This window comes from Phycodurus eques, chromosome 6 (genome assembly GCF_024500275.1).
Source record: "Phycodurus eques isolate BA_2022a chromosome 6, UOR_Pequ_1.1, whole genome shotgun sequence".
NCBI lineage: Eukaryota > Metazoa > Chordata > Actinopteri > Syngnathiformes > Syngnathidae > Phycodurus > Phycodurus eques.
This window is the reverse complement of record NC_084530.1, coordinates 30,298,054-30,311,190: the sequence shown is the minus strand read 5'-3', so window position 1 is coordinate 30,311,190 and position 13,137 is coordinate 30,298,054. Positions and strand designations below refer to the sequence as shown.

The window sequence follows — 13,137 nt, the reverse complement described above, 5'->3', positions numbered from 1 at the left end:
GCAGACTGGGGTGGTGGTCCCCCTTTTTAAGAAGGGGGACCGGAGGGTGTGTTCCAACTACAGGGGGTTCACACTGCTCAGCCTCTCTGGTAAGGTCTATTCAGGGGTGCTGGAGAGGAGGGTCCGTCGGGAAGTCGAATCTCAGATTCAGGATGAGCAGTGTGGTTTTCGTCCTGGCCGTGGAACAGTGGACCAGCTCTACACCCTCGGCAGGGTCCTCGAGGGTGCATGGGAGTTCGCCCAACCAGTCTACATGTGTTTTGTGGACTTGGAGAGGAGAAGGCGTTCGACCGTGTCCCTCGGGGAGTCCTGTGGAGGGTGCTTCGGGAGTATGGGGTACCGAACGCCCTGATACGGGCTGTTCGGTCCCTGTACGACCGGAGTCAGAGTTTGGTCCGCATATCCGGCAGTAAGTCGGACTCGTTCCCGGTGAGGGTTGGACTCCGCCAAGGCTGCCCTTTGTCGCCGATTCTGTTCATAACTTTTATGGACAGAATTTCTAGGCGCAGCCAAGGCGTAGAGGGGGTCCGGTTTGGTGGCCTCAGTATTGCATCTCTGCTTTTTGCTGATGATGTGGTTCTGTTGGCTTCATCAAGCCGTGAGCTCCAACTCTCACTGGAGCAGTTCGCAGCCGAGTGTGAAGCGGCCGGGATGAGAATCAGCACCTCCAAATCTGAGACCGTGGTCCTCAGTCGGAAAAGGGTGGCATGCCCTCTCCGGGTCGGGGATGAGATCCTGCCCCAAGTGGAGGAGTTCAAGTATCTTGGGGTCTTGTTCACGAGTGAGGGAAGAATGGAACGGGAGATCGACAGACGGATCGGTGCAGCGTCTGCAGTGATGCGGACTTTGGTAAACCGTTGTGGTAAAGAAGGAGCTAAGCCGAAAGGCGAAGCTCTCAATTTACCGGTCGATCTTCGTTCCTACCCTCATCTATGGTCATGAGCTGTGGGTCGTGACCGAAAGACGCCTCCCCGGTGAGGTGTTCCGGGCACGTCCCACCGGGAGGAGACCCCGGGGACGACCCAGGACACGCCGGAGAGACTATGTCCTTCGGCTGGCCCGGGAACGCCTCGGGATCCCTCCGGAAGAGCTGGATGAAGTGGCTGGGGAGAGGGAAGTCTGGGCGTCCCTGCTAAAGCTACTGCCCCCGCGACCCGACCTGGATAAGCGGTAGAAAATGGATGGATGGATGGATGGATGTTTGAAATACTGAGATTTTTCCAACACAATTCCATCAACAACACCCTAATGGCTGAAAAAGAAGAGAATAAATACCTGCATTAAAACATACACAGCATTTGAACACAACGGTAGTGGTGCAAAACCCTTATTAGTATAATGAACCACACCAGGCGGTCAGACAAAATGCAGCAGTACCTTCCATCTCTGGAAAGATTTCAGAGAAAGGATCATCTTGCAGCCCCAGAGCTATGAAACATAATGCTTTTAACTGTAGTTCACCCACAATATGTACGCTTTGGCTTTGAGGACAATGGAGAATGAGCCAAAGTCAGTGGTTCCAAGAAAATCAAATCCTCACCTTCTTCATCAGACACGTCAAGGACTTCCGTCATGGTCTCCGGGACGTTGAGTTTGTGTTTCTCTGTGACCGTCTGGCATAAAGATGATTGCGAGGACAGAAAAATTGTTGATGCATGAAATTTAACATCTTAAAATGAAACATTGGCGGCAATTACTGTTGTGGTAGTGATGACTTCCTCGGTGACCACTTTCAGCGTGTCCACCACTGAGATGTAACCCAAACGCCGGGCAATGGATAGAGCAGTGTTTCCATTCTAAGATGAGGAAATATCATTTCGGAGTTTTCCCCCCCCACCCCCCACACAAAATATTTGCAAAGATTTGTACATTGTTCTGCCTTTCTCACCACTGTAGTAGCACTTGGTCTGGCTCCATGCTGCAGCAAAATATTGATTATGTGCGTGTTCCCTTGTTGTGCTGCCTGGTGGAGAGGTGTGTATCCGTTCTACAGGACAGATTGAAACCAAGTGACATGAAGTCTTGTTGTGTATACAAGGAAAATATTAGCTATTTGGTTCTCACCTTGGTTTTGGCATTGACACTGGCACCTTGCTGTAACAGGAAGTTGACCATCTTGGCGTTTCCATAGTGACAGGCTACTATCAGAGGTGTATAGCCAAGCTGATGTGTGGACATAATAAGAGTAGTATGTCAAGATGTTAAGATGTTAAGATTTACTGTCACTTTATTGAAAAATTGACTAATTCTGTTGACTAGTTGACTTTGTGACTGGTGTGCGATATGACCATTAAACTAATGAGCAACTTTGCGGAATATACACTAAGCACTGTAAAAAGTAAATCGGTGGAAGAAGTTCACTTAAGTGTTTGTTACAGTCTTAAAGGGAAACATTAAGCTTTTTTAAAACACTTGAAAATAGTTCCCAGGCGTCTTAATAACATGTCTGTGGCATGCTTTTTTCAAAATACGTCAAGGATTAAGAATTACAGATGTCATTTTGCAGCAGATTTCTTGCCGTGGTGAAATCAGCTCGTTTTAGGGGCGTGTCTCTCTCACACAGTTAGCCAGGCCTTAGCCCGCCCCGCAAATGGCATGCCTGGCTTTCATTAGAATGCCAACCAGCGGGCCGGAACTCGCGGGCTATCGGCCGTCTCCTTTTCCGTCTCGCTAGCGGCAGGTGTTTGCGATGGCCGGCCGCCTGCTTCCGGCAACAGCAGAGCCCGGAGTGTTAAAAAAACAAGAAAGCGCCCAAGATAATGAAATCATTTTTGTGGCACGCGGACACGTCGCCAAACACAAAGGCCTTCCCGCCCCACCAATACCTTCAGGGAGCAATCAAGTAAGCGTCGTTTATTAGAAACTAATGCTGATATAACGCTTGTTTGACCGTATGTCTCCCCGACACACACACACACACACACACACACACACACACACACACACACACACACACACACACAATTAACATGAGGGCCTGCAGAGATTCGAATGCACTGTGGCTGGTGGAGGCACCCTTTCGTCACCGAAAAACACTTGTCAATTATCGTGACTGTGTGGCGCAAATGCCCCGAACTCACAGGCGGCTTTGACATGATTTTGCTTCGGGAACGTGTGTCCAAAGTGGCTCTTTTGCTCTGGAACTTCAGGCAGCCTAACCGCTCAGGTCATTGGCTGAGAATCTCCATGCGGGGGTGGTTATGCTGTTAATTGGGTCTCGCGTTTTGTAACAGTGGGGCGTAAGTGCGGATCGGTTAAGCTACATTTTCAGCAGGCGACAGATAACAAGATTTGCTTGGTTGTTTAATTTCACACTTGAAGGGTGGGCAGGCACCCCAGAGACGCAGCTATTTGCAAACAAATATTAAAAAGTACATTTCCCATAATGTGTCCCATTTAACTAAGTATAAGACTGGTATGGTAAACAACAATGCTACGGGTAATTTATATTTATATAGTTATGAATAATTAACACATTTATCAAAAACCCAAGCTGAGTAATTGATTTTTGTGTTTTGTGTGTTTACCTTAGTTTGCTGGTCCAGGTTGGCATCATGTTTGGCTAATACCTCTGCAGCACTGACCCTGTCCTCTTGTGCTGTGAGATGCAGAGGAGTCAGCCCACTCTGGAACACAAAAAGCCACCGTAGGTCGCCATTAAAAGCAGCGACTGGTTCATTACACACGCAGTGGCTATTTTATGGGCACCACCTAGTCAGTAAATGCAGCACATTTTTATTCATGGCAACAAATATGCAGCCTACAGGCTCTTGTGGTGTATGGATGACCTCAGAGCAATGTGATTGGACACTTTTTAAGTGCTTTGAACTTCATTTTCTGGATCATTATCGCGTTTGATATACTTACAGAGAAACCTCAATATAATATGCATTTAGGAAGACAAATATGCCAGCTTGACTCTCTGAGCACCCACACAAAACTATTTGTTGGACCTTGGTTGCCGCGTTGACGTGAGCTCCCTTGGCCAGTAACAAGCTGGCCATCTCAGCGTGTCCCTCCTGTGCAGCCAGGTGAAGAGGACTGACGCCCTGCTTGGTCAGAACATTGGTCTCTGCGCCATACTCCAGCAGCGCTCGCGCAATGTTGGTCTGGTTCTTTTTGGCTGCGATGTGAAGGGGAGTGTAGCCATTCTGTACAAAGAAAAGAGAACAGCAACAACATGAATTCTTCTTTGTGAGTGAAGCAGAACCCTCTGCAACAAAAACTGCGGCTCAAGATGACGAAAAAGGTTGAGCCGTACATCACAACGATGACACTTTAAGACATAGTCCTCACCTTTGCAGTAGCATGGGGTGAGGCCTCTTTGTCCAGCAGCAGGAGCGCCACCTCCTGGTTGTCATAATGAGCTGCCACATGGAGCGGCGTGAGTCCATTCTGTGCCAGCAGAAATGTTGTTACACAATTGAGGGAACGCCTCTTTATGTCTACCTTTGCTTGGACATATAAACTGAGCAACTGCATCAGCTACATCTGCACAACCTAATGAGAATCCAATACAATAGTTTGATCAAAAAATGATGCCTTCGCAAAGTTAAAAATTCATTAATAATAACAATAAAAACAATCTTTATTGTTTCTTCTGTATTTTTGCCTTATCTTTTACAGCAATGCAATTGAGGTGTGTTTTGACCCTTTGTTTTTTTAAATATGTATATCGTGGTGGAGGAGTTTGTGTGTCCCAATGATCCTAGGAGCTACGTTGTCAGGGGTTTCACGCCCCTGGTTGGGTCACCCATGGCAAACAGGTCCGAGGTGAGGGACCAGACAAAGCACGGCTAAAAGACCCCTATGAAGAAAAATATGAGTGGATCTAGGTTTCCCTGACCCGGACGCGGGTCACCGGGGCGCCCCTCTGGAGCCAGGCCTGGAGGTGGGGCTCGAAGGCGAGCGCCTGGTGGCCAGGCATGTACCCACGGGACCCAGGCCGGGCACAGCCCGTAAGGGTAGCATGGGTCCCCCTTCCCATGGGCTCACCGCCTGCGGGAGGGGCCATAGGGGTCGGGTGCAATGCCAACTGGGCGGCGGCCGAAGGCGGGGACCTTGGCGATCCGATCCCCGGCTACAGAAGCTGGCTCTAGGGACGTGGAATGTCACCTCTCTGGCGGCGAAGGAGCCCGAGCTGGTGTGCGAGGTCGAGAAGTTCCGACGAGATATAGTCAGACCCGCCTCCGCACACAGCTTGGGCTCTGGTACCAGTCCTCTCGAGAGGGGTTGGACTCTCTTCCACTCTGGAGTTGCCCACGGTGAGAGGCGCCAAACAGGTGTGGGTATACTTATTGTCCCCCGGCTCGGCGCCTGTACGTTAGGGTTCACCCCGGTGGATGAGAGGGTAGCCTCCGTCGGCCAGGTGACGGGTCCTGACTGTTGTTTGTGCCTATGCACCAAACAGCAGTTCAGAGTACCCACCCTTCTTGGAGTCCTTGGAGGGGGTGCTGGAGAGCGCTCCCCGTTGGGGACTCCATCGTTCTGCTGGGGGACTTCAATGCTCACGTGGGCAATGGCAGTGAGACCTGGAAGGGCGTGATTGGGTACCGGCTGGCCAAGCGAAATGCAGCTTTGGTTGTCGCTGAAGCAAAAACCCGGGTATGGGAGGAGTTCGGTGAGGCCATGGAGAAAGACTTCCGGACGGCTTCAAGTTCATTCTGGTCCACCATCCGGCGTCTCAGGAGGCGGAAGCAGTGCACCACCAACACTGTGTATAGTGGGGATGGGGCGCTGCTGACCTCGCTTCGGGACGTTGTGAGTCGGTGGGGAGAACACTTCGAAGACCTCCTCAATTCCACCGACATGCCTTCCCATGAAGAAACAGAGTCTGGGTTCTTTGAGGCAGGCTCTCCTATCCTATCAGATTCAGGAGGAGCAGTGTGGTTTTCATCTTGGCCGTGGAACAGTGGACCAGTTCTACACCATCGGCAGGGTCCTCGAGGGTGCATTGGAGTTCGCCCAACCAGTCTACATGTGTTTTGTGGACTTGGAGAAGGCGTTCGACCGTGTCCCTCTGGGAGTCCTGTGGTGGGTGCTTCGGGAGTACGGGGTACCGAAACCCCTGTTCGGTCCCTGTACGACCGGAGTCAGAAAATGGATGGATGGATGGATGGATGGATGGATATATCTATACACACCAGGTGATTGAAAAGTAACTCCCTATTTTTAAGGACTTGTAATTTATTTCTGAACTCCAATTCTTACAAGAAATGAAAATGAGAAGAAAGTGTATTGCATGGAGTTTTGTTTCAAATTGGATATGGGCGCCAGCATTAGCTTGTACTACTATCGGTGTACTTAATGAAATCACCCATGAGTGTAAACCTCAAATCTTCTTTTAATAAATACTTACAGGTTAGAAATGATATACTGTACATTACTAACATCGAGCTGATGTAATTGCAGTTTGTGTCTTTGTATAAAAGAAGTAAAAATGCCCCTCAAAAACAAAATCTTACCTTGCCTGCATCATCAGGGAGAGCTTTGCGTTGAAGTAGTAGTTTTGCTACATCAAGGCTTCCGTACTTAGCAGCTACATGTAATGGAGTAAATCCTTTCTGTAGCAGATCGTAAAAAAAATCGATCCAAGTGATTAGAAGTTATTTTTAGCCGTGTATTCTAACCCCGGTTCTTGCGCTCACCTTGGTGGCCATAGAGTGCGACGCTCCGGCCTCCAGGAGCACGGCGGCTGTCTCCACTTGGCCCTCTCGGGCTGAAATGTGGAGGGGGGTGTAACCGTTGACGGTGGCGGCGTCCGGGTGGGCCATGTGCTGGAGGAGCAGCTGCACAATGTCAGTTTTCCCTAAACGGGATGAGATGTGGAGGGGAGTCTGGTCCTCCTGTGAGTGCAGGACAACAGATAAGCAAGGCGGCAGTAAAAGCAGACATTGTGAGACCGGCATGGGCTGTACGCTCACCACAACATTAGATACACCCCCACAATCTAATGAGATCCTCATTCGATTGCGCGGGTGCACCGAATGACAGTGCTGACTCACCCTGGCCATGGCGTCCACCAGCGCGCCGTTCCTCAGCAAACAGCGCACCACCTCCATCTGGCCTGCTCGCGCCGCCATGTGAAGAGCTGTCTCGCCGCGCTTTGGAGCAAAGACAGAAGCTCATTATGCGGAGGCAGAACAATTGTGTTGTAAGAATCACGGAGCACTAATTCACTAATCCAGCGCAACCCCTGATTTGATTTGATTTGATTGATATTTCATTGAGGAAGAGGTGTGTCTCAACGCTCGGCAACACGTCTCCAACGTACAATGTTGCGGACATCAGGCGAGGCTCCGTTCTGCAGCAGCAGTAGAACGATGTTGAGGTGGCCCATGAAGGCAGCGACGTGGATGGGAGTCAAGCCAGACTAAAAATCACAACACAGCAAAGACCGTTATAATATCCTGGGCATTTAGCATCAAGTATTGACGTGACAAAATTCTCCAGTAAGTCTTTCACCTCAGTAATGGCCTGGATGGATGCTCCATATTTCACCAACAATTCCATCACCTTCACCCTGTTCTTTTTACAAGCGATGTGTAGGGGAGTGAATCCGTTCTAGTGGAGAGACAAAGACGTATTTCAAACGCATATGTCACTTTTGTCACGTTCTGTCCAATATGTACGCATGCATACGAGCGCTCTGGCATTGGGATTGGCCTTCTTGTCCAGCAGCAGCTTGGTGACCCGGTAGTGGCCACAGTGAGCCGCCACGTGCAGCGCCGTGAGGTAGTCCAGAGTGACATCATCGACGGGAGCCTTGTCCTGCAGCAGCAGCTTCACACACTCCACGTGGTCGCCCTGGGCTGACATGTGCAGTGGCGACAGTCCGTTCTGCGCGTGACCAACCGAGGAACACGTATCGCGTCATCTTCTGTTCTACGCTCGCCAGACACTTACAGCACACACAATCTGATGAGAGGATTGATTTAGGATCTGGAAGAGTGTTTCTCTACGTAGCTTACTTTCAACGTTTATTCATGACTCACGATGTTCCCTCGGTCATTTTCTGTAGCATTACATTTCAGAAGGTACACTTAGAGATATATCTTCTTTTTTTTTTTACCGTTTCTTGTCGCTATAAGGTTACACTATCCGTGCCTCTGGTTTACCGAACATAATGAGAATATGGCCATCTCATAAATTTAAAAGCCATCGTCTTTTTTGCCGTTACAGTATGCCTGCAGTAGTGTGTTACGGCGGTGTGTTACTTTTGCAAACTTCCCAACACAGTTTCTCACCAGCATAACTCCAAAACTACTCAATACAAAATATGGGATTGACATGGAACATTTATGTTTATTGGGAATAATCTAATCTAATCCATGGAAGAGCCATGCATTACTGTCACATGCAGGACATACGGCGGATATAAAAAGTCTACACACCCCGTTAAATGCCAGGTTTTGTTTATCTAAAACAAATGAGACCAAGATAAATCATTTCAAAACTCCCCCCCCCTCCCCTCTAAAACTATACAAAAATAAACACCTGAAATAATGTGGTTGCACATGTGTGCACACCCTCATAACTGCGTGATGTGATTGTGTTTAGAATTAGCCAAACACAATCAAACACGTTAAATGAGAGTCATTTGTAACTTCCTGAGTGTTTATTTAGCTACAGCTCATGGATAGGATCCTATTGGCTTGAGCAAATACACCTAATAATGGCTAGCACGCCGAGCAAAGACAGAACCTCATTATGCGAGGCAGAACAATTGGCTTAGTAAGTTGCAGCTGAGCATATTAGTGGAGTACATGCAGTATTACCTTAGTTCTGGCCAAAATAGGTGCGCCTTTCTCCAGCAGCAGCTCCACTGCTGCGTCATGTCCACTCCTGGCCGCACAGTGTAGAGGAGTTAGCCCATCCTAGGAGGATTAAGTTGAAGTGAGTCAAGATGGTCGACTTGTTTACAGCAGTGATTCCCAATCATCACAAATTAAGGTGCCGTGAGAGATGGTCAGTAAATTATCCAGTTTTGCTTAATTGGTACGAAAATGATTATTTATTGACTCCGTCTCTCTATGCCAGCGATGTATAGTGGCAGGCAAAAGAAGGAAATGCTCCACTCGACGGCAAAAGGGCCAATTAGCCTGTGTATCCGCCTGCTGCCGTTCATACTAGAGAATAATAGCTTTGCGCGCAACTAAACAGGCCCACATTTCCCATTGAGTCAGTACATTTGTGAATAAATTGAGATGAGATCAGCATTTTCTTTCAGTATACCTGTACATCTAATTTTGTTATTGCACCTTTGTTTGGGGGCGTGCCGTGAGAGTTTTCCGTAGAAATATGTGCTTGGCTCAACAAAGGTTGGGAAACCGTTGGAGCAGAGATGAATGGCTGTACGTCGACTTCTTTTGCAAAAGCGAGCGTGCCGACTTACTCTTGTTTTAGCGTCGATCTGAGCTCCTCGGTCCAACAGCAGGACCACCATGTTGGTGTTGCCTCTCTTTGAGGCCACATGCAGAGGCGTTATTCCATTCTGACAGCACAGATGAGAAAACACCGGGGGGGATAGGAACATTGTCATTGTAAGATTATAGAAACGCAATGACTCTCGAGCACTGCGTTGCTGTATGTGTTACCCAGATAGATGGTTTCAAATATCGTATCATAAAAACAATTTGCATACTGTAATAGGAAGTCATAACAAGCTCTTTTGTGATGAAAGCATCAACAAGCAATAGACTGGTGACAATTACTGGACGGTAAATGGAAAAATGTGAAAAAAAGGAGGGGAGAGAACACAGAGGTAGTGTAATTGGTCTCAGGCATTATTCGAATAAAAAAAAAAAAATACGAATCTTATGTGTAGGATTTAGACATCAAATTCCATATTGAAGGGAAAACATTTTTGTCGTTAGCCTCACTTATGATACTGGACTACAGGCGAAAACATTCAATTAAAGAGAATGTCAGTATCTTGATTGTAAATTGAAGTAGAAGGGCTTCAGCTACTGAGTGAAAACACACACAAGCGAGTGTCTCGATGTGATTAGAGAAAGTGGAATAGGGCGTCTACCCTGGCTGTGAAGTCCACAGCGGCTCCTCTGTTCAGCAACAGGGTGGAGACGTTCACGTTGCCGTAGTGAGCGGCGATGTGCAGAGGGGTGAAACCACTCTGTTTGAGACAGGGGGCGAGGGGAGGGGAGAAGAGGAGAGGAGAGGAGAGGGAGTAATGGCGGAAACAGCAGGTGAAAAAAGGGAGAACACTTGCAAAAGAAAGAAAGCTGGTGAAGAACAGACACCTCATTCTACTGTTGTTGCATTACCATAAGGCAGCATGCAAAAAAAAAACACACACTCACACTCACACACACATATTGACAGAAGAAAAAATATTTAAAAAAAAAAAAACGGGCATGCCCTGAACAATGCATGCAACAACGCTTTCTTTACTGCCATACTGGTGAAAAAAGAGACAACAGCGAAGTGCACGCACAAAGCCTCTACTCTATGTGCATCTGCCCACAGACAAATGGACGCTGATCGATAGAAGCGCTAAACTACAAACAAATCTGCTGTACAGTCAGTCGCAGGTTGTGTTCACTCCTTACCTTCCCATTCTGATAGACATGGTGCAATTTGATTAAGAAACAGAGTTAACGTAAAGATCGTAAAAAGACATACAGATATCATCGCGCTTAGGCGTACGCATGCCGCAGGTGATGGAGAGAAAAAGAGCAGTAACGAAATAAGAACAACACGTGAGCTGCTTTTTGGAGAAATAACGACTAATAGAAACGCAGCATCATTTCAAATCCACGTGATCGAAGGGTAAACCAGATCACATGTGGCGATAAACCTCGTATCTCTACATAAAAGAGTGTGAGCCATGCTGGGGTGTATGTTACATGCACTTATATTGGTCAATTTAGCATGCATGACTACATAGTCCTGAAAAGGGGAAAGCTAAAAACAACAAAGCTTGAAGAGACGGTCAAAGGGCACAGAAATGACTGAGATCGGGCGGCGATGAGTCGGTTAATGTACCTCGGTAGTTCTATTGACCATCATCTGGTTAGTAGGCAGAGAGAAACGGGAGGATAGGGCGTTGGGTTGGTCAGGAAAGGCCTCGCACCGCCACACGACAAACAAGGCAAGTCAACAGTCGCACCGAGGAAAAGACAAGGAAGCCATTGGTAACGCACTTTTGAAAAGGCAAATGGATGGGAAAAAGGAAATCAACTGGATTCCTTCTTTGGTTTCCTCCTCATTCAACATTTGACTTTAGTTATCTTCGATCAGATATCCTTTTCGAAAATAGCGTCCTCCTGACCTGGGGGCAACTATTTCCATCCCAAAATGTTGACGCGTTCATGTGACTTCAAAAGTACTTGAACGTTTGAGCCAAGGTACCTTGGCTTCACTGGATCAATAAATGATCCGCTGCATCCATGTTTACACTGTAACTTCATATGACAGAGTATATACTTATATTGTTATTTTTTACGACTTGTCACGGCCCAACTGGCAACTTTTCTTCCTGCTTAGATTCGATGTCAATTCATTTGGATCCACCTCAAACGCTGCTTTGTATGTTTTTGTTTTTTGCAGAGATTTATAGAAATAAAGTGCTGGATGTTGATATTTGTTTTTTTCTTTCTACCTTGTTAAATCTTTGTGAGTAAGTATTGTGAGAAATCACGAACATGATAAGTGTCTCCACAAAGATGAACATCATGAATTATTAATTGTAACATAAAAATTCAAGCAAATGCGTTATTCCGAAGTGTGTCTCGAACCGGCAGTCCTTTGCATTCGCCGCTACCCGAGAAGCGAGCGCTCCGTTTCAAAGAGCTCGTTGACCCCTGACCTCCACTGTCCGCGTCTCGCCGTGAAGCCGACAGCGCGGCGCCCGCTCACCTTGGACTGGACGTCGGCGTTGTGGTCGTTCTGGAGCAGCAGCGCGGCTGACTTGGTGTCGTCCTTGCGGGCGGCGATGTGCAAGGCGGGCAGACGCACTTTGCCTTTGGTGTCGTGCTCCAGCAGCAGCGACACCACCGCGTTGTGACCCTGCTGGAGCGCGATGGCGAGCGGGGTGAAGCCGTCCTTTCGGGCGCACACACGAGAGGGAGGTGGACATGTAACGTAGAAGCAAATTGGGATGCGCATGGAAGACAATAAATAACCCAAGCAGGCACCTCATTAGTTCCCCTTGGTTGCTGTCAGGACATTTACTGTGCCAGATACCGTAACAGTAAACATCTTTACCACAAGAAAAACAGCCTGCAGAGCATACAAGGCATCGGGAAAGCTGGAAAGTTTATGGCGAACGTTACTGAGAAAGTGCAAAACATTTCAACATGTCGTCGTCAACAATTACGGATAGTTATTACTTTCATAATCTACACATAGTACCTTTATATTCCATCGTTTATCTATTGCAGTTTAAATACCTTGATATAATATCATGTCTATTGTGTTTATTTAATATTATGACACATCATCAAAATGGATTTATACAAAAAATAAAAAAACGTCTCAAAGGTCATCTGGCACTCTCAGGAGGTGAGTAAATAACGCCCGCCCACGACCGCTATATGAGGTTTTTGCAATATTGATTCATTTCTCCAAAGTTACCTCTGTTGCAATGCTCTGGTTTCCGTCGTTTTCCAACAAGTATCTTACAACCTCCAAGTGATTCTCCTGTGCGGCCATGTAGAGCGGAGTGAAGCCATTCTGTGTGGCGACAGCACACGCACTCAGCTCACTCGCAAATGTCGCCGTTTGCGTCGCAATGGATCGAGTAACTTCGTCATCAAGCGAAGACCCCTGACCTGAGACTGCGAGTTGACGTCAGCTCCTCTCTTCACCAGGAGGCGGACCACCTCTCTCTGCCCGGCCAGCGAGGCAATGTGAAGGGCAGTGTTTCCTTTCTGTGGCGTGAAGAAGCGGTCAAGTGGGTTGCATACACAGTGCATTCACGGGCTTCTTTCTTTTTATCACAGTATATATCTTCTCACATTAGGATTGGTTTGAAGTTTCAAAACTAGACACACCCCTCTGCATCCTTTTACATTAAATAAGTAGTTGCCAGCTGAAAGAAATGAACAGCACAATGCCTCAAAAGTTACAAAGGTGTGCGCTTGATTCGTTTAATCCGGGGGTGTGTGGGGGGGGGGG

At 47.6% G+C, this 13,137-nt stretch overlaps 1 protein-coding gene across 9 annotated transcripts in view; it reads right to left on the bottom strand.

Annotated features, from left to right (window-relative positions):
• ank2a (ankyrin 2a, neuronal) overlaps nucleotides 1–13,137 on the bottom strand; it is a 90,148-nt gene that overhangs the window by 52,005 nt on the left and 25,006 nt on the right. For 8 of the 9 annotated variants that reach the window (XM_061679049.1, XM_061679048.1, XM_061679052.1 and 5 more), the window contains exons 4-22: nucleotides 12,792–12,890; nucleotides 12,595–12,693; nucleotides 11,878–12,063; nucleotides 10,034–10,132; nucleotides 9,395–9,493; nucleotides 8,778–8,876; nucleotides 7,642–7,839; nucleotides 7,465–7,563; nucleotides 7,274–7,372; nucleotides 7,005–7,103; nucleotides 6,648–6,845; nucleotides 6,465–6,563; nucleotides 4,297–4,395; nucleotides 3,954–4,151; nucleotides 3,528–3,626; nucleotides 2,065–2,163; nucleotides 1,889–1,987; nucleotides 1,698–1,796; nucleotides 1,541–1,613 (exon numbers count right to left, since the gene is read on the bottom strand). In XM_061679049.1, the coding sequence (XP_061535033.1) occupies nucleotides 1,541–1,613; nucleotides 1,698–1,796; nucleotides 1,889–1,987; nucleotides 2,065–2,163; nucleotides 3,528–3,626; nucleotides 3,954–4,151; nucleotides 4,297–4,395; nucleotides 6,465–6,563; nucleotides 6,648–6,845; nucleotides 7,005–7,103; nucleotides 7,274–7,372; nucleotides 7,465–7,563; nucleotides 7,642–7,839; nucleotides 8,778–8,876; nucleotides 9,395–9,493; nucleotides 10,034–10,132; nucleotides 11,878–12,063; nucleotides 12,595–12,693; nucleotides 12,792–12,890 (2,239 nt within the window). The remainder of the gene's footprint in view (nucleotides 1–1,540; nucleotides 1,614–1,697; nucleotides 1,797–1,888; nucleotides 1,988–2,064; nucleotides 2,164–3,527; nucleotides 3,627–3,953; nucleotides 4,152–4,296; nucleotides 4,396–6,464; nucleotides 6,564–6,647; nucleotides 6,846–7,004; nucleotides 7,104–7,273; nucleotides 7,373–7,464; nucleotides 7,564–7,641; nucleotides 7,840–8,777; nucleotides 8,877–9,394; nucleotides 9,494–10,033; nucleotides 10,133–11,877; nucleotides 12,064–12,594; nucleotides 12,694–12,791; nucleotides 12,891–13,137) is intronic. The other variant, XM_061679053.1, reaches the window with a different exon arrangement.